Raw genomic sequence first — 19,331 nt, 5'->3', positions numbered from 1 at the left:
ATTACACAGACATGTTGTAAATTATAATGTCCTTATCCCTTGTTTTGTTTTGTTTTCCCCAACAGCCACTTCCTGAAGAGAAACAGACCATCTGAACTGACATTTGGATCCATCAGTTCCAGGCAGTGGGTGTCTGATGAACGTCTTCCACGCGAGAGGACAAGGAGTCGCTCCAACACATTCTCCTCAGGAACACGACACAGTAGTCAGGTGCATGGGTACAGGAGTAGAGCAAGTTCCTCAGAGAACCTCAAGCCGCCTGTGAAGGAGGAGGCTCTATTTCAGCCGCCATGTCATGAAAGACCAGAGAGGAAACCACTGCTTCCAAAACATGGACTTGAATTTATATTCAAGAACAATCAGAACCCATCACAATCACCAAATGGAGGGACCCTACAGTCAAGCAGTAATGTCATCATAAAGGGACCAACAGTTACAGTAAGCAAATCTAGCAGTCAGACTCAGTGGGCTCCATGTCAGGGAGTGAAGAGCCTTCCCCGTGGTAGTAGCAAAGGGTTGGAAACGATTCGGAAGGTCTTATCATGCTCAGTCGGCCCTGGGATAAAGACACCGTTGGCCAGGGTGTTTAGAAAATCACCATCAAGACTGAGTATTGGAGGCAGAGGGACCAAGCCTAGTGGTAAAACAGCAAGCCGATTTCACTGGAAACAAAAGCGAGGTGTAGAAGGCGTCAAGATGAGCAGGAAGAAATGCACGATGAAAACAACTGTCTCATGTGAGGACCTTGATCAGAAGACTCCTTCACATGATTGTGGGCGGAGACAAAGATGGTGGCATAGTGCAGAGACTCTGATGAACCAGACTAGCACCCTAAGGTGGGTGGAGAGACCGCAGGGATTGGGACTGGCAGGATCGGAGAAGTATGACGGTGAGGAAGAAGAAAAGGGGGAAGAGGAGGGTGACCAATCCTCAGACTGTGACAGCTTGTTCTCTGTGGACTCCTTGTCCTCAGTCTACGCTACAGCCCTGGCAGAGCAGCTGAAGCAGGAGGAGGTTATTCAGAGCGAAGGAGAGAGTGAAGACAGTCAGATGTCGAAGGACTCACTGGCTATGGAGAGCAGAGGGAAGCATATTGCAGCAAGGCCAGCACAGAGACGGACTGTGGTAGTACCCAGTCACTCTGTGGTGAGGGGTTTTCTCAATCCCTCAACTGGAAAAACTATAAACATGGCGTCGGAGATTCAGCCAACTGAAGAGGGAAGAGAAGACCTTGGGAAACCTAATGAAATGCCAGCAGAGGCTTACTGGAGCCCTCATGGCGGTCCTAAAACCCAAGTCAATAAAGCAACCAGTGCAACAATGGAATCACTGTACCAGAAGCAGCCAGCAACAGAACCCAGGTGTAGGGATCCTGTATCAAAGCTGAGTGAAGAGCTTGGGCACGTCCACACCATGTTGACCAGCAGCCCTTGCTCTCTGAGCAGCTGTAGTGTGAGGGAACCAGAGAGTTTGCTAGTGCTTACAGATGCATGGTCCTCCACTGATGCAGCAGATAGTCCTAGGATACTTAGGGACTCTGCCGTGTTGAGGAGGAGGATGGTATTTAGTCATGGTGCTTTGGACAGCAACAGTAGTCCCAGCCCCATCAGTGTGGATCTGTCTGACTGTCAGCGTGGATTTGGATCCACTGGATCCCATAGCTCCGCATCTACCGACAGCACAGAGGGTGAACATGTTCCAGTAGAGGAACAAAGACTTGGGGTTTCAACTGATTCCTTGAATTTCCCAGATTCTCAGCTTCTCAAAATGTCACCGCTACATTTGATGATGCCATTGAATCATGAGGCGGTGTGTTGTAAGGGCTATTTTGAACGTCAGTTAGTCAGTTCAGAAGGTTTGCTGAAAGGATCTATTGATGATCCATGTTTACTCCAAAATCAAAGTAGAGATGTCTCAGCAGAGCTTCCTTCACGTAGATCTGCATGTGCTCCAACCATTGAATATAAGATTCAATGCACTCCATCAACATCAACATTGGAGGCTGACATTTTTCATGGGCCTCAGATGCAGCAGGTCACGTTATCTCCAGAAGTGATGTTTGTGGGAGTAGCAGACCTAACAAACTACACCGATGCTAATTTGTCTACCTACAGTCATCAGTCAAAAGCCAGTATGTTAACTTACCCTAAAACTGAAGGTGAGATGTTGAATGAGACACCTGCCATCAAAAGTGCCCCAAATAATTATTCTGGAGATAATGAACTATGCAATTTAGATGGAGACATGGACGAAATCAGAGATGAGGAGTTTTGCAAAGCAAGCAACACCAAAGACATATCACTCGAAAGTGAGTTTAAAATGCTGCAAAAGCTTGAAGCCAAAGTCACAGAGCAGGGCTGTGTGTTGCCAGAGCAGGACTGTGTGTTGCCAGAGCAGGGCTGTGTGTTGCCAGAACAGGACTGTGTGTTGCCAGAGCAGGACTGTGTGTTGCCAGAGCAGGGCTGTGTGTTGCCAGAGCAGGACTGTGTGTTGCCAAAGCAGGACTGTGTGTTGCCAGAGCACAAGTTTTTCAAAGCATCTTGTAAAAATTCCATAAAGAAGAACAAAGGCCTGCAGGACAGTTTCATTGCCAGCTTGAAAATTCCAAAGAGGAGCAATGGAGGGGACTTCGTAGCATTCTCTACTGTAACAGTCAAGAACAGCCAGGAAGTTATTTCACCAGATGACAACAATAACACCAGTGAATTAAAAGACAAACAAACTTCCTCTGCAGTCGATTCATTTAAACTAAATCTGAGCTGCAATGAAGGTCACTTCCAACGAGATACCTCTGCTTTAGTAGCAATGTCAGTGTCGGTGCACATATCCCATGAAAATCTCTCTCCATGTGGCCATAAAACCATTGACACGGGAGGCCATAAAGAGTCTCCTTTTGGAGAGAAGGCCGTTATTGAAAAGAGAAGAGAAGTAGAACAAGGTGAAGAAAGAGAAGTTCAAGGGTGGGGTGAAAGTCTAAACTCAAAAAGCAAGAGAAGAGATGTAGAGAATGTTAGATGGGGACATCACCATGGCGATAGTAACAGTAGTACATCAGACCACCGAATCTCAGAGGTGATGAAGGAGGATATGAGGATGTCAGTTATAGATGGGGGTGGAGACAACAGTAACAGTGAAATGGACAGTCAAAGTAGTCAAATCCTTAATGCTTTTCCAACAAGTAATCCTAACAAATGCGATTCACCAAATGGTCTACAAGCAGTGGAGGATCATCAAATAGCTGATGATCCACTGGTAATCATTAAGCCAGGCTCTTGTTCAACATCAGAAAAGTCTTGTATCAGTTCTGAGATTCTAAAAATGGACAACACGACAGACATGGCAAACGTGAGCCATGGAAAGGTTCTTAGACTCTCTACTTCCATCAAATTAAATTCTATGAATCAACTAAGTTTGATAAGTAAAGGGAATGACCCAGACATTAGGACAAAGATCTCCTCAGAGTCCCAGTTAAGTCAGAGCTTTCAAGAGAACGTGAGAGAAGTGCAACTGAAAAATGGAATAACTGATGTTGATGCAAGGGAATACAAGGGTCAAGATGCTTCTGGCTGTTCTGTCATTAAACCGAATGCAAGTGTCAATTCTGGTGCAGCATCTTTCACCGTTAAAAGCCATGAGATCCAATTAAGTCTGGCATTGAAGAACCGAGGGAAACCTGAATACATCAACAAGCCTGTACTGCTACCAATGGGATGTTCTTCAATGTCTACTTCCACTTCCACTGCACTCAAAGAATTCTTACTTTCTCAAGGGAAAGTGTTTGAAAGGGATGTCTCTTTTTCACATATGGAGAACATAAAGAAGCAAACAGGTCCTGAGATATATCATCCTCATCATGCTTGTCTTAGTAATAACGATAAACAAACTGTGAACCAGGCCACTTCACCTGAGCAAAACCTGAAACCTAGTGCTCTACATCCTCTCCAGAGCTGCCCAGGAACAGTGTCCTCAGTGACTACGCCACCGAATATGGCCTTTGCACATGCAAGGGACCTCATAATGGATTCAGAATATGAGGTTCAAGGCGAAAGCAAGAACCAATGCAAATTGACCTCAACGGGTACAAGTGGGCAACTTTACTTAAATGATTGCCATCGGCATGCAGCTGTACATTCACTCTCTGATAAAAGCGGAACTCAATGTACACCAGAAAACATTGAGAAGCACCACAACAGTCAACCACTCTCAAATAATTTATGTGAATCACAGAAGCTACTGGAGAAAGGCAGAAATCACATTGAGGTCAGAAAAGAGCTCCAAAAAGACCCTCCCTGTGCCACAAATCTGATTCAGGAACTACCACAGTCAAAGTGCTCACTGAGTCAGGAACTACCACAGTCAAAATGCTCATCTAAAACTCAGGTAGACAAATTTCATAAGACTTGTGTGACCGTCGATACTGATCCTAAAAATAAACATCCCAGTGTAAAACACAAAACATGTCCTGTTGAAAAATGGTTGAAGGCTCAGTGCAATGTGAGCAACTTTGCCTCTGACAATACCAAAGATTGCCAAATGGCTAAAAATGAAGAAGGGTCAATGACTGATGGACCACTGGCAAAATCTCCTGGAACCTTGTTTGACGTACCAAGTAAAATAAATAGTATTGGATCTTCTCCATCCCAAATAACACATGGAAGTAGTGATGCTAATATGAAGATATTGGGTGACATTTGCAGAGATATCATGTCCAGAGAGGGAAATACCAAAACATCTAATTGCAGGCAATCTCATCAGTTCTGTGGCAGCAGTGTTGTTCATTGCAAAAAGGGAAAGTCAAAGAGGTTCAGAAGGTCCAAAGCCCAGGCACCTCCTAGCTCATCCTCTGACTCCACACTCAAGTCTTCCTCAGATGAAGAAGAGAGAATCCCTCCCAGGTTGGATCAAAACAGGTCTTCATCAACAAGAATGAAGTCAGGAACTCAAACTAATGGAAAATTAGAGGAGATGATTCAATGCAATGGTGGAGAAATTTCTGTAGTGAAAAGACAATCACCACAGTCAAAAGACAATCACACTATGGAAGCTTGTACTGACCGGACCCCATATAAATATGATGGTAAAGCTGGAGTTGGCATCAGTTTGGGTAAGAAAGAACACTGCCCCAATGGGCAATCACCACATATAGAGAAAAGGACAAATCGTGAGAAAATCATATCTTCCAGTATCAAAGAAACTGAGATGTCACCCTACACACCAAAGACTCAAGATTCGCCAATGCATTTTGCCTCCAGCGCCATCAATCCCTTTGCTCACCAATGGCAAGAAGAAGAGCCAAACCAAAGCTGCTACAAGAACCAGGTGTTTGGAAGTGCCACTGACATTTCTTGTAAATCACTGCTGCTGGATTCCACTGCCAAATGTATCACTAGATGCTGCAGTGTCGACAATGGTTTAAACGTGCAGAACTCTCCTTTCAACTCCCACCTGAGCACTTACTCCAACAACAAGGGACTCTCCAGCACCCTGAGCAGCATGGAGGAAGATTCCAAAGATCAAATGTCCCTCAACGCCCATCTGAAAGAACGTACTAACCAAGTCTCCGGTGTTGACGATCACAATCAACAAGTGACCCTGACCATGAGCTGTAACTCATCTTCTTGCTACAATGTATCTGGAGATCTTGGTAACAGCACTGGCCAGGTGGATGAGATCATGTTGGTTTATGACTCTTCAGAGCGGGAGTTTCAGGGTAATGGGTTTCAGAGGTCTGAAACAAACACCAGATGTGACCAGAGTACCCAGACAACCTTCACTCAAGAAACCACGACTCAGACAACAATCAACCATGGTGATCTACAGAGGAGAAACAACCGTCACAGAAAGAGCAGCACTCAGGTACCAGTGTCGCAGAAGACCACAGAGGCCTGTAGAGAGACCACCACATGGGCCAGCCTTCAGAACATGTCTGAGCATCTCTCACAGCTTATTGTAAACACGTCTGATCTTCTGGGGAATGTTCAGGGTATGAGGTCTGGCGATAGCCTCAAACATAGCCTGATAAGAAATGTTAAATCTTCATCTCATCTGTACTCCTCCATAGATTGGATGAAGAGAGACTGCTCAACCAAAACTGCAGTAGATATTGGGATCCAGACCGAAAGGACTTTAACACCCGTACAAGACAAAATGTCTATCCACCAAACTCTGTCCACGGAGAGGTCCAAAGCCCATGAAGTTAATGTGATAGTCAAAGTGATTGGCTCAGAAGTTCTCAATGTGTCACAAGACAAAGGGCTTCCCCTTCAACATCAACTCAAGAAAAACCTGGATGATAATATTCAGAGCATGCCTGACCTGCGACTCAATGGCTCCACTGTTAACCAAAGATCTATCTTGGAACCAGAGAGTCTCCCGCACAAAGTCCCTTCCCTGGAGACTGTCCAACGTCACAATCATTCAAATTCTGCCATTCGTCATAGAAGCAATGAGGACTGCAATCCTGAAAGAGTGTCCTCCTCCAAAAGCTTGGGAGTGTCTGAAGTCTGCCATAATTTGTCAGAAATACTCAGACCAGAAAGCCATAATATCTTGAGAAGGAGTGACCCGGGAATAGGCTATAGAAAACAAGTGAGCTTCACAGACCGTGCATGCTCACCCATTCTCACTGTGGGTCCCAGGGCTGGTTCCAACCAGAGCAGAATAAAGTATTTACAGAGTCTCAAAGAAGAACAGAAGTTTGAGATGCAAAACCGAAGTAAAGACCACATTTCGGACCAGTCAACAACTTGTTTAAGTTACAGCGGACACAAAGCATGCATGTCTTTCATAAAGAATGATAATATATCAGGACATGACTCCCTTCATCTGTGTGAGAAGCCAGGTGATAACTCCACCACAAAATCAATGGGATTGATATTCCTCGAGAATGTGAGTGCCCTCAGCCATTCAAGCCCAAAAGGGTCTGATGGATGCTCAGAAAGTCTTAGTTCGTCCATCGACAGTTACATCCACAATGAAACCAGCGTTGTCATCCACGACGAAGAAAGGGAAATGAGCTTATGGCACAAAACCAGCCAATGTCCAATATGGTCCCTTCCTTCTGTTCTAAGCAGTAATGGAGTCGCTATGCAGAACCACACCTCTCTCGTCTTTAGTCAGACTGGTGAGTCCAAACAGGAGGAGAAATACATCTCTACTTTTGGAGATCAACTAAACTACAGAAGACATTCAATAGATTACCACAACAGTAGATCATCAGGGTGTCCTGTGGAGCACTTCACTGGTGCTTATGAACATTCCCCTATCAGTGACAGCACCATCCATGTTCAGGAGGATGACATGGTGTCGTTGGCCCCAAGCGAGTGCAACACAGACATTCTAGTGAACACCAACCCAGTCACCCACACTTGCGACTTCCAACACTTCCCACATCAGCTAGATCACCAGCGGCTCCCTGAGGACCTACCTGTGCACAACAAGTTCACCAACTGGTCTGGTATCAGTCAGCATCCCTCTGAGATAGGACGGACTAATAGATTAATGAAACCAGCCATGTATCTACCTACTGGTCATGAAGCACAGAGGAACCAGCCAGAGTGGGCTGAGCTGAAGAGCCAGGAGTCAAAGTTCAGCTTGAGTCCAGAGTCCACGTTCCATAAGGACAAAAAGACAAGAGAGATAGAGAGGCTACGTAAGGAGCGAGAGCAGGTCATGGCTACAGTCCAACTGAACATGAACCCTCATCATCTGACCGTGGAGCTGACTGAAGCCAAGCTGCACTATGGTCTGGGAGAGACGGACACGTTGTTAAAGATGCTGACATCTGGAGGAACCAAGGAGGAGGAACCGTCCCCTGTCCCTACCAAACAGCAGCTCTATGACCGGTAAGGTTAAATGTCCCTAAGGATGTGATTGTGTTGATATTATGATGTAATTAGATTAATTTAAAATGGTAGTTTATAAAATGTAAATGATTCCCTATGTTCCTCTTGTATCAGGCACTGGAGGAGCATTGAGAGTTTGAGAAAGGACAGGGAAGCTCAGCTTCAGACCTGCCGTAGGGCTCGCAGCCTCAGCCCCACCAAGCACCACTTCACCCGGTGCCCTCCTCAACCCAGATCTCCTCCTCAAAAAGACTCCAGGGTTTCAGCCCTGCCCAGTCGCTGCAGAGGCTACCTTCAACAGCTCCGTCAGGAGGTAGTAGCGAGCAGGATGTAAGACACTCCACAATCCACACCACGTCACATTTTTGTTTTGATTATTTTTACGTTGGTCAACAGTTTTCCATGTCCAATTCTCAAGTGTCTGAAGTGTAAAACATTTTGTGACAAATATTATTCTAAAAAGGACTTTATACAGTTGTTGATTAATTGATTCATCAATTGATTGATTGTAAATCTTCCTCATCTTTCCCCAGGATCCCAGATCTACCCAGAGGAGAGGGTGAATATCCCCCTGAGATAGAGCATCTTCTGCGTGACTACGGCCGTGCCCGTGAGGAGGCCATGACAGAGATATCCCGCGCACGGGAACGGCTCCGTGAGAGAACAGAGCAAGAGAAAAGACGGCTCCAGCGACAGACTCTGTCTCAGATGGTCAAGGTTAGTCACAGCAAGAAGTCATAGTTTCACACTCCGTAGACAGTTGAAAGCCCAAGATGTATTCAGCATATTTTCTCCATGGATTTTTTATTTTTTCACATCGACTAGAAGGCGGAGCTCTTTTTCATGGATCCGGCACAAAGGACCATGAAAAAAACTCACCTTATAGTCAGAGACTTACGTTGTCCTCTGATCAGTTGCTGTTTTCCTAAAACATCTTTCTCTCTTCTTCTCTGTCAACTGATAATTTATTCTCATTTAGGATGACTTGCGGTATCGGACCAGAGTCAGCAGCAGTACACTGTACACTGGGTCGAGTCTGAGCCTATCCTCTGGACCAACCTCTGGCTACAACAGTGGTAACACAGCTCAGCTGAAGGACGGCAGTAGACCCTCACTGACACTGGAGGTACTGTACTAGTCTTTGAAGATGTTTTTGCTGCTTTCTTAAGCCCAGGGACTTGCACTTGAAAACAGGTACATTTACAGTAATGTTGATTAATTTGCACTGTCCCTGAACAACTAAATTCAATAAAGTTAATCCTAATGGCTGGTTTATAGTCAGTTTGACAACAGGTCTATAGAGCACAATACTCTTAGAAAAAGGGTTCCAAAAGGGTTCTTCCGCTTTCTCCATAGCAGAACCCTCCTTGGTTCCAGATAGAACCCTTTTTTTACAGGCAGAACAATTTTGGGTTCCATGAGGAATCCTCTGTAGAAAGGGCCCTACATGTAACCCAAAACAGTTCTACCTGGAACCAAAGGGTTCTTCTACCTGGAACCAAAAAGGGTTCTTCAAATGGTTATCGTATGGGGACAGCCGAAGAACCCTTTTGGGCTCTAGATAGCATATTTTTTTCTAAGTGTGTAGAATATTATATATATATATGGACAGTCGGTAGACTTACTGTAAATTAACCTTAAGGGTGTTAAGGGTGTTGGAACTTACAGCAGACTATATTCACTATGGTGCAATGCATCAGACAATTGTTTATTCAAATCAAATCAAATTGTATTTGTCACGTAGACATGTTTAGCAGATGTTATTGCGGATGTAGTGAAATACTTGTGTTTCTAGCTCCAACAGTGCAGTAATATCTAACAATTCACAACAATACACACAACCTAAAAGTTTAATAATGGAATTAAGGAATATATAAATATTATTCAGTGTGTCAATGTGTTTGTATCCATCCCTATTCAAATAGACCAGGAATAAAGGAAGAGTCCTAATGAATTCTCTGTGTTGTTTTTGTCTGGTGCCAGGTCACTGAGGTCCTGGGTGATGGGCTGAAGGTCAGGTCTCGCCCTCCCATCTGTGGTTCTCAGAGTGTGAAGACCCAGCGTGGCTGGCTCTCTGCCCAGGGTGAGGACTGACTCACCAACACAAGACAGCAACCACTCTCTACATCTTCATCACACGTTAAACTGACTCAAAAAGGCTGTTATTTAGTCAGTACAGGATTACTATGAAATGATAATAAGACATTAAAAGGGGGGGGGTCATACATGCTTAGGACAAGTCTTACATGACATTATAAATGCATTACGCATTATACCTGTAGGCTTTAAGTGAAGTGTTACTTTGTTTTTAATACAAAATTCAAAAGGCACTCACACATCTGAGCTATCTTTTTTGCAGGGTCATGGTAACAGTTGAATAAAATGAGAAAAAAATAAGGATTATGCACGCAGCTCTTGATAGTATGACTGCTTTTTAATAAGCTTTACATATCGACCTCACGGCCTTCGTCAGAGCTTTACATATCAACCTCACGGCCTTTGTCAGAGCTTTATGTATCGACCTCACGGCCTTCGTCAGAGCTTTACGTATCAACCTCACGGCCTTCGTCAGAGCTTTACGTATCAACCTCACGGCCTTCGTCAGAGCTTTACATATCGACCTCACGGCCTTCGTCAGAGCTTTACGTATCAACCTCACGGCCTTCGTCAGAGCTTTACGTATCGACCTCACGGCCTTCGTCACAGCTTTACATATCGACCTCACGGCCTTCGTCAGAGCTTTACGTATCGACCTCACGGCCTTCGTCAGAGCTTTACATATCGACCTCACGGCCTTCGTCAGAGCTTTATGTATCGACCTCACGGCCTTCGTCAGAGCTTTACATATCGACCTCATGGCCTTCGTCAGAGTTTTACATATCGACCTCACGGCCTTCGTCAGAGCTTTACGTATCGATCTCACGGCCTTCATCAGAGCTTTATGTGTTGACCTCACGGCCTTCGTCAAAGCTTTACGTATCGGCCTCACGCCTTCGTCAGAGCTTTATGTGTCGACCTCACGGCCTTCGTCAGAGCTTTATGTATCAACCTCACCGCCTTCGTCAGAGCTTTATATTTTGACCTCACGGTCTTCGTCAGAGTTTTACGTATCGGCCTCACCGCCTTCGTCAGAGCTTTACGTATCGGCCTCACGCCTTCGTCAGAGCTTTATGTGTCGACCTCACAGCCTTTGTCAGAGCTTTATGTATCAACCTCACCGCCTTCGTCAGAGCTTTACATATCAACCTCACCGCCTTCGTCAGAGCTTTACGTATCGACCTCACGGCCTTCGTCAGAGTTTTACGTATCGGCCTCACGGCCTTCGTCAGAGCTTTACGTATCGGCCTCACGCCTTCGTCAGAGCTTTATGTGTCGACCTCACAGCCTTCGTCAGAGCTTTATGTATCAACCTCACCGCCTTCGTCAGAGCTTTACATATCGACCTCACGGCCTTCGTCAGAGCTTTACATATCGACCTCACGGCCTACATCAGAGCTTTACGTATCGACCTCACGGCCTTCGTCAGAGCTTTACGTATCGACCTCACGGCCTTCATCAGAGCTTTACATATCGACCTCACGGCCTTCGTCAGAGCTTTACGTATCAACCTCACGGCCTACGTCAGAGCTTTACGTATAGGCCTCATGGCCTTCGTCAAGACTATCAAGAGCAGTGTGCGGGTTCCTTCTTTTTTTCTACTTTGTTTTTAATACCTATTATAACCATGTGTATGTCTTTTCTATTATATCTTGTCTAGATGTACGTCTGGAGCCTGGTGTGTCAGGGTATGACCCTCTGATGTCATCCTCACCGTCATCTCCTACGAACTTACGACAGCGCACCGCCTCCCTTGGCTCCGCCTCGTCCATATCGAAAGCCTATCAGGACTTCACTTCCTGTCTGCTTGGTCGAGCTATGGCTGAGGTACAATTCAATTAAACTTTATAGAATAACACAAGACAGCAAAAATACACATTTCCAATTTACCTTGGACTATGTACTTGTTCGTTGTTGCACGTTTGCTAAACTAAGAAACATGTTCTCATCTGTGCCCCAGGTGCGCTTGGCTGCTGCTGGTGACATTGGGAACCTGGTGATGGGGAAAGCTGCAGCTGGTTGGAGGTGAGTTGCATCATGGTTTCTCCTTTATTACATTCAGGTTAACCAATAGTAAACCATGTTATAACTAGCTACACTCCCAGCAGACAAAACTTGTTGTAATGATGTGATTTCAACCGGCTTTTCCCACTGGGTTTATATTACAGATTGTGTATTTGCAACCTTCCTGTCCTCTCTCCTCTATAGGTACCAGGGCGTGGAGCGAGGTGTCCAGGCCTTCTACAAGCCCTCCTCCACCCCTTCTGTGCACTGTTTCCTTGGGGCGGTGGAGCTGGAGAGGCCCCTGGCCAGCCTGTGGAGCATGGTCCGAGACCACTCCAAGACCCACCTGTACCATGAGGCTGTCCGGTCCGCCTGGACACGATCACTAGATGACAGCACTCAGTTGGGTTAGTCTGCTGCCTGGAGTATAGCAGAGTTGGAGTTAATTCACTACTTAAAAATGGTGAAAGCCTTCAATGGTGCTGCCCATGCTAAAACACGCTTTGTGCACCATCTATCTATCGCTATGAGTCAGCTCCATTTCTGTATGCAACTGTGGCTCAGTTGGTAGAGCATGGTGTTTGCAATGCCAGCATGGTGTGTGCAACGCCAGGGTTGTGGGTTCGATTCCCACAGGGGGCCAGTCCAAGAGCCTCTGCTAAATGACTAAAATGTCAATTACTTCCAGGAAGTAAACTGAAATTCAGATTGTAATTTTTCCACTTGCTTTTCCATGTGTCTCTCCTCATCAGTCTACCTGCTGACAGACCCGTCCAGCTGCCACCTCAAACAGCCCAGAGACTTCTGCTGCATCAGCACCCAGTCACAACAGGTCAGTAGGGTCAGAGTTCAGGGGCCAGTCACTTGCTGGACCTGCAGCTGAATCCCAAGTTTCAACTTACCAAGTTCAAAGTTTAAGCTTACCTGCTCCTTCTTACCAAGATTTCTTTTGAATGTTCAACTGGTATGAGGGGGACAGAAGACCTCCTCGTTTCAGGGGCAATGATACAATGGATTCTTACTGTCCTATAGCTAGGGCCAGGAGTTTTCCTAGCCTTGTCTACAGCAAGAGACTGACTACTAACTCAGTGCCCTTCTCTCTCTCTCCTAGGATGAGCTGTGTGTGCTGGCCATGCAGTCAGTCTTCGAGGAGTCTCTCCCTCGGCCCAGTGTTGAGGCTGTCCGAGGGGAGATGTTGCCTAGCGCCTGGGTCCTTCAGCCAATCACACGCCACGTCCAAGAGGTCGTCAGGGTCATCTACCTGCTGCAGGTGAGATAGGAATCAGGTTACTATGATAATGTAAAGTGGTCTGAAAAAGCGCAGTCAATCAATCAATTCATCAAAATGATTCATTTACATTTTTTGTCATTTAGCAGACGTTCTTATCCAGAGCGACTTACAGTTGTGAATGCATACATTTCATACGTTTTTTTTTCTCCCATTTTTTTTCCCGTACTGGTCCCCCGTGGGAATCGAACCCACAACGCTGGCATTGCAAACACCATGCTCTACCAACTGGGCCACACGTTTTACATCAACAGATGTCAGAAAGTTCTTAAAATCAATCAATCAATCAATTCATCATAATGATTCATCAATCCAGTTTTACACCAACAGATGTCAGAAAGTTCTTAAAAGTACTTTAGATGCTGATATGCCTAATGATTCCTCATCTCCATGTGGAATCTCTCTTCCTCTCTCTTTTAGTTTCTTCCTCCCCCTCTCTTTTCCATCCCTTACTTGGCTCACTTTTTGTCCTCTGTTTCAGGTGGACCTGGGCACTCCATCCCTTCCTCAGAGACTGTTGGGATCAGTGGCTAGGAGACAGGCGTCCGTCCTGGCTGAGCTCGACTCCCTTTTCTCTTTGTGAGACTGACAGCAGGGTCAGGGTCGTGTTCATTAGGCACCAAAAGGAAGAAAACAGACTGAAACAAGGAGGGACTACCTGGACTTTTCCAATAAGAAATGCACTTTTTCTTTTTCCGTTGCAAAACATGTTGCTACCATGTGTCCCAATGAACACGACCCAGATCAGCTGTCCAATTAGAACACAGATTTCGCCGTAAAGAACACGCCCCAGGTTAATGGTCACACACGTAGCAGTGAGCACTTAGACATACGTCCTGAATCTGATATGGGACCTGTCTATTGTAATTTGCAATTTATTTACTTGATTGTATTCTTATGAAAAGCACTGATGACATTGATTTTGTGATACTAAGTATCATGCAGCTTTTTTATATCGAAACATAACTGTGTGTTTTGTGTTTAAAATGGTTAATTGAAGACCTGTGTTTAATATGTATGCTTATACCAATCTTTTAAGTATATTGCCAAAGTTTGAGTGGTCTAGACTGGCTGTCAGGGAGGGTTGAGGGTGTGGCTCCTATATTTGACCCATCCAATACATCTTACTGTGTCACTGCAACTTCTGACCAGAGTAACACTAGGCCCTAAAGGTTTACAATTCCACATATTTTTCATAATAACACTGATTTATATCAAATGCAAAATGATCATTAGTCTCCTATTGCCCATTGCTATATTTAATCTATCTGTAAGCCTCAGTTGTACTACTTGCATAATTACTGATTTATGATACAAAGTGATCATTTGTCTCCCATTTCACTGTCCTCCCAGCCTAAGAATTAACCACTTTTATAATGACCACTTAGTGACATAATTGTTTTCTCCAGCATCCTGTGTTAACATCCCAAGGCACAGCACACTTTACCAAACTCACTACCACACCTTTAAAAAGCCATATTATGTGTTTTGTTGACTGTTCAGGACATTATTTTTCTGTAGTTGTAGTACTGCAGTGTCACAGTAAGATGGTCCCCAGGGGAACCAAATAAGAAGGAACTGATATAAAGGATATTAACTCAGCAAAAAAAGAAACGTCCCTTTTTCAGGACACTGTCTTTCAAAGATAATTCGTAAAAATCCAAATAACTTCCCAGATCTTCATTGTAAAGGGTTTAAACACTGTTTCCCATGCTTGTTCAATGAACTATAAACAATTGATGAACATGCACCAGTGGAACGGTCGTTAAGACACTAACAGCTTACAGACGGTAGGCAATTAAGGTCACAGTTATAAAAACTTAGGACACAAAAGAGGCCTTTCTACTGACTCTGAAAAACACCAAAAGAAAGATGCCCAGGGTCCCTGCTCATCTGTGTGAACGTGCCTTAGGCATGCTGCAAGGAGGCATGAGGACTGCAGATGTGGCCAGGGCAATAAATTCCAATGTCCGTACTGTGAGACGCCTAAGACAGCGCTACAGGGAGACAGAACGGACAGCTGATTATCCTCGCAGTGGCAGACCACGTTTAACAACACCTGCACAGGATCGGTACATCCGAACATCACAGGTACAGGATGGCAACAACAACTGCCCGAGTTACACCAGGAAAGCACAATCCCTCCATCAATGCTCAGACTGTCCGCAATAGGCTGAGAGAGGCTGGACTGAGGGCTTGTAGACATCACCGGCAACAATATCGCCTGTGGGCACAAACCCACCATTGCTCGACCAGACAGGACTGACAAAAAGTGCTCTTCACTGACGAGTCGCGGTTTTGTCTCACCAGAGGTGATGGTCGGATTCATGTTTATCGTCGGATGAATGAGCATTACACCGAGGCCTGTACTCTGGAGCGGGATCGATTTGGAGGTGGAGGTTCCATCATGATCTGGGGCGGTGTGTCACAGCATCATCGGACTGAGCTTGTTGTTATTGCAGGCAATCTCAACGCTGTGCGTTACAGGGAAGACATCCTCCTCCCTCATGTGGTACCATTCCTGCAGGCTCATCCTGACATGACCCTCCAGCATGACAATGCCACCAGCCGTACTGCTCGTTCTGTGAGTTTTCCTGCAAGACAGGAATGTCAGTGTTCTGCCATGGCCAGCGAAGAGCCCGGATCTCAATCCCATTGAGCACGTCTGGGACCTGTTGGATCGGAGGGTGAGGGCTAGGGCCATTCCCCCCAGAAATGTCTGGGAACTTGCAGGTGCCTTGGTGGAAGAGTGGGGTAACATCTCACAGCAAGAACTGGCAAATCTGGGGCGGTCCATGAGGAGGAGATGCACTGCAGTATCTAATGCAGCTGGTGGCCACACCAGATACTGACTGTTACTTTTGATTTTGACCCCACCTTTGTTCAGGGACACATTATTCTATTCCTGTTAGTCACATGTCTGTGGAACTTGTTCTGTTTATGTCTCAGTTGATGTATCTTGTTATGTTCATACAAATATTTACACATGTTAAGTTTGCTGAAAATAAACGCAGCTGACAGTGAGAGGACGTTTCTTTTTTTGCTGAGAACAATGAAGTAGCCTAGCTAACTGATAACCTATTTGTACTGAGTTTTATTTTGATCCATACTTTTGTAAGTGCCTTTTATGTGACATGAATGTATACCACCATGTCAATATGTATAAATATTTATGTTTTTATTATGCTCTTTATTTTAATAACATTATATTTGAATCCTAAAGAAATGCAAAGAGCATATGTTATTTTCCTGTATAAACTTGACATTTTTTTAAATGTCTGTACATACTCAAAGCTTGTTGCTTCTTCCTTCCGGTATTGGTTTGGCTATGTAAATATTATGTATATTAAATGTAAAACGAATGTGATCCTGCTCCTGAGTAGACCTATAGCCAATGTTCCCTCAACAAAAAATGTGTCACTGAGCAAATTTACGGTCTGCTGAGCGTGAAGTTGAACATTGTGAAAATTCTGTGAAACCTCCGGCACATGTTGTATTTTTGTAATTTTTTAAAAATATTTTTTTACTTTTATCACTTTTTCTCCCCAATTCCGTGGTATCCAATTGGTAATTACAGTCTTGTCTCATCGCTGCAATTCCCGTATGGACTTGGGAGAGGCGAAGGTCAAGAGCCGTGCGTCCCCCGAAACACAACCCAACCAAGCCGCACTGCTTCTTGACACAATGCCCACTTAACCCGGAAGCCAGCCGCACCAATGTGTCAGAGGAAGCACCGTGCACCAGGCAAGCACTACGCCCAGCCTGCCACAGGAGACGCGAGTGCGCGATAGGACAAGGACATCCCTGCCGGCCAAACCCTCCCCTAACCCAGACGACGCTGGGCCAATTCTGCGCTGCCCCATGGGTCTCCTGAACTCGAACCCAGAATCTCTAGTGGCACAGCTAGCACTGCGATGCCTTAGACCACTGAGCCATTCAGGACGCCCAGCGCGTTTTTACTGTGAACATTGAGGCTGTACCAGCTTTAAGTTACAGTTTTAACAGTGGTAAAGTAGGCTACTGTGGCTATTTGATCATAATGTAGGCCTACCAGAGTGGCTTACCATAAAAACAATGGAGAAAATGCATCCCATAACATTTTAACATGGAAATAGCTGTTCTATCGTTTAGCCTACAGTAGCAGAAAATGTGTGGTGTTCAATGTACAATTGGCCCAGCGTCATCCGGGGTAGGCCGTTATTGTAAATAAGAATTTGTTCTTAACTGACTTGCCTATTAAAATAAAGGTTAAGTAAAATATTGAAATAATAAAATAAAAATGTAGGCCTACATTCCATGAGACTTAAAAAAAACAAAACATGCAGGGCTTGACACTAACCTGTGTATCCATTTGTCCTTCAGACAAGGAGGTGGCTGAAAACGTTGTTGTGTTGTTTGATGCCAGAAACCACTTTACAAAATAAAATAATTATTCACATACCATTATTACAGAGAATCAGACTAATTATGCTATGTTGCCATTGAGAGGGTGAATGGGAAAGGCAAAAGATTTAAGTGCCTTTGATCGGGGTATGGTTGTAAGTGCCTTTGATCGGGGTATGGTAGTAAGTGCCTTTGAACGGGGGATGGTAGTAAGTGCCTTTGAACGGGGGATGGTAGTAAGTGCCTTTGAACGGGGTATGGTAGTAAGTGCCTTTGATCGGGGTATGGTAGTAAGTGCCTTAAAACGGGGTATGGTAGTAAGTGCCTTTGAACGGGGTATGGTAATAAGTCCCTTTGAACGGGGTATGGTAGTAAGTGCCTTAAAACGGGGTATGGTAGTAAGTGCCTTTGAACGGGGTATGGTAGTAAGTGCCTTTAAACGGGGTATGGTAGTAAGTGCCTTTGAACGGGGTATGGTGGTAAGTGCCTTTGAACGAGGGATGGTAGTAAGTGCCTTTGAACGGGGTACGGTAGTAAGTGCCTTTGATCGGGGTATGGTTGTAAGTGCCTTTGATCGGGGTATGGTAGTAAGTGCCTTTGATCGGGGTATGGTAGTAAGTGCCTTAAAACGGGGTATGGTAGTAAGTGCCTTTGAACGGGGTATGGTAGTAAGTGCCTTTGATCGGGGTATGGTTGTAAGTGCCTTTGATCGGGGTATGGTAGTAAGTGCCTTAAAACGGGGTATGGTAGTAAGTGCCTTTGATCGGGGTATGGTTGTAAGTGTCTCTAGGAGACAGAATGCGTCTCCTTCCTGAGCGGTATGACGGCTGCATGGTCCCATGGTGTTTATACTTGTGTACTATTGTTTGTACAGATGAACATGGTACCTTCAGAAATTTGAAAATTGCTCCCAAGGATGAACCAGACTTGTGGAGGTCTACAGTTTTTTTTTCTGAGGTCTTGGCTGATTTCTTTTGATTTTCCTATGATGTCAAGCAAAGAGACACTGAGTTTGAAGGTAGGCCTTGAAATACATCCACAGGTACACCTCCAATTGACTCAAATAGTGTCAATTAGCCTATCAGAAGCTTATAAAGCCATGACATCATTTTCTGGAATTTTCCAAGCTGTTTAAAGGCACAGTTAATTTAGTGTATGTAAGCTTCTGACCAACTGGAATTGTGATACAGTGAATTATACGTGAAATAATTTGTCTGTAAACAATTGTTGGAAAAATTACATGCACAATGTAGATGTCCTGACCGACTTGCCAAAACTATAGTTAGTTAAGTTTCCCCCCCCCCCTTAAAATATTTAGATGCACTATTGTAAAGTGGTTGTTCCACTGGATATCATAAGGTGAATGCACCATTTTGTAAGTCGCTCTGGATAAGAGCGTCTGCTAAATGACTTAAATGTAATGTAATGTTAACAAGAAATGTGTGGAGTGGTTGAAAAAGGAGTTTTAATGACTCCAACCTAAGTGTATGTACACTTCCAACTTCAACTGTACACATATCCATGATGTTGTAACTTACTCAACAGTATGTTCTTATTGAAGTTGATTGTTACAGCTCTCATGTTTATTTGTATAGTCAACAATGTTTTACATCTGACCACAATCAATGAATCATTACATAATGGAGTGTCTGTAGGTCTGCTGTATACCGGAGTGAAACACTGTAGTGTCTGAATGAGGACTCACTGGGAGCAGA

The 19,331-nt window shown here is 44.7% G+C and overlaps 1 protein-coding gene across 1 annotated transcript in view; it reads left to right on the top strand.

Annotated features, from left to right (window-relative positions):
- The window catches only part of LOC106611278 (stAR-related lipid transfer protein 9), a 66,483-nt gene extending 51,346 nt beyond the window's left edge, over nt 1–15,137 (top strand). The window contains exons 22-32 of the mRNA XM_014211316.2: nt 66–7,844; nt 7,959–8,174; nt 8,378–8,561; nt 8,824–8,970; nt 9,828–9,927; nt 11,602–11,768; nt 11,902–11,966; nt 12,150–12,352; nt 12,698–12,777; nt 13,057–13,215; nt 13,715–15,137. Coding sequence (XP_014066791.1) covers nt 66–7,844; nt 7,959–8,174; nt 8,378–8,561; nt 8,824–8,970; nt 9,828–9,927; nt 11,602–11,768; nt 11,902–11,966; nt 12,150–12,352; nt 12,698–12,777; nt 13,057–13,215; nt 13,715–13,816 — 9,202 coding nt within the window. The 3' untranslated portion in view covers nt 13,817–15,137. The remainder of the gene's footprint in view (nt 1–65; nt 7,845–7,958; nt 8,175–8,377; nt 8,562–8,823; nt 8,971–9,827; nt 9,928–11,601; nt 11,769–11,901; nt 11,967–12,149; nt 12,353–12,697; nt 12,778–13,056; nt 13,216–13,714) is intronic.
- Nucleotides 15,138–19,331: the final 4,194 nt, after the last annotated feature.

This window comes from Salmo salar, chromosome ssa09 (assembly GCF_905237065.1).
Source record: "Salmo salar chromosome ssa09, Ssal_v3.1, whole genome shotgun sequence".
Classification (NCBI taxonomy): domain Eukaryota; kingdom Metazoa; phylum Chordata; class Actinopteri; order Salmoniformes; family Salmonidae; genus Salmo; species Salmo salar.
The sequence above is the reverse complement of the archived record's forward strand: the minus strand, read 5'-3'. Positions and strand labels throughout refer to the sequence as shown.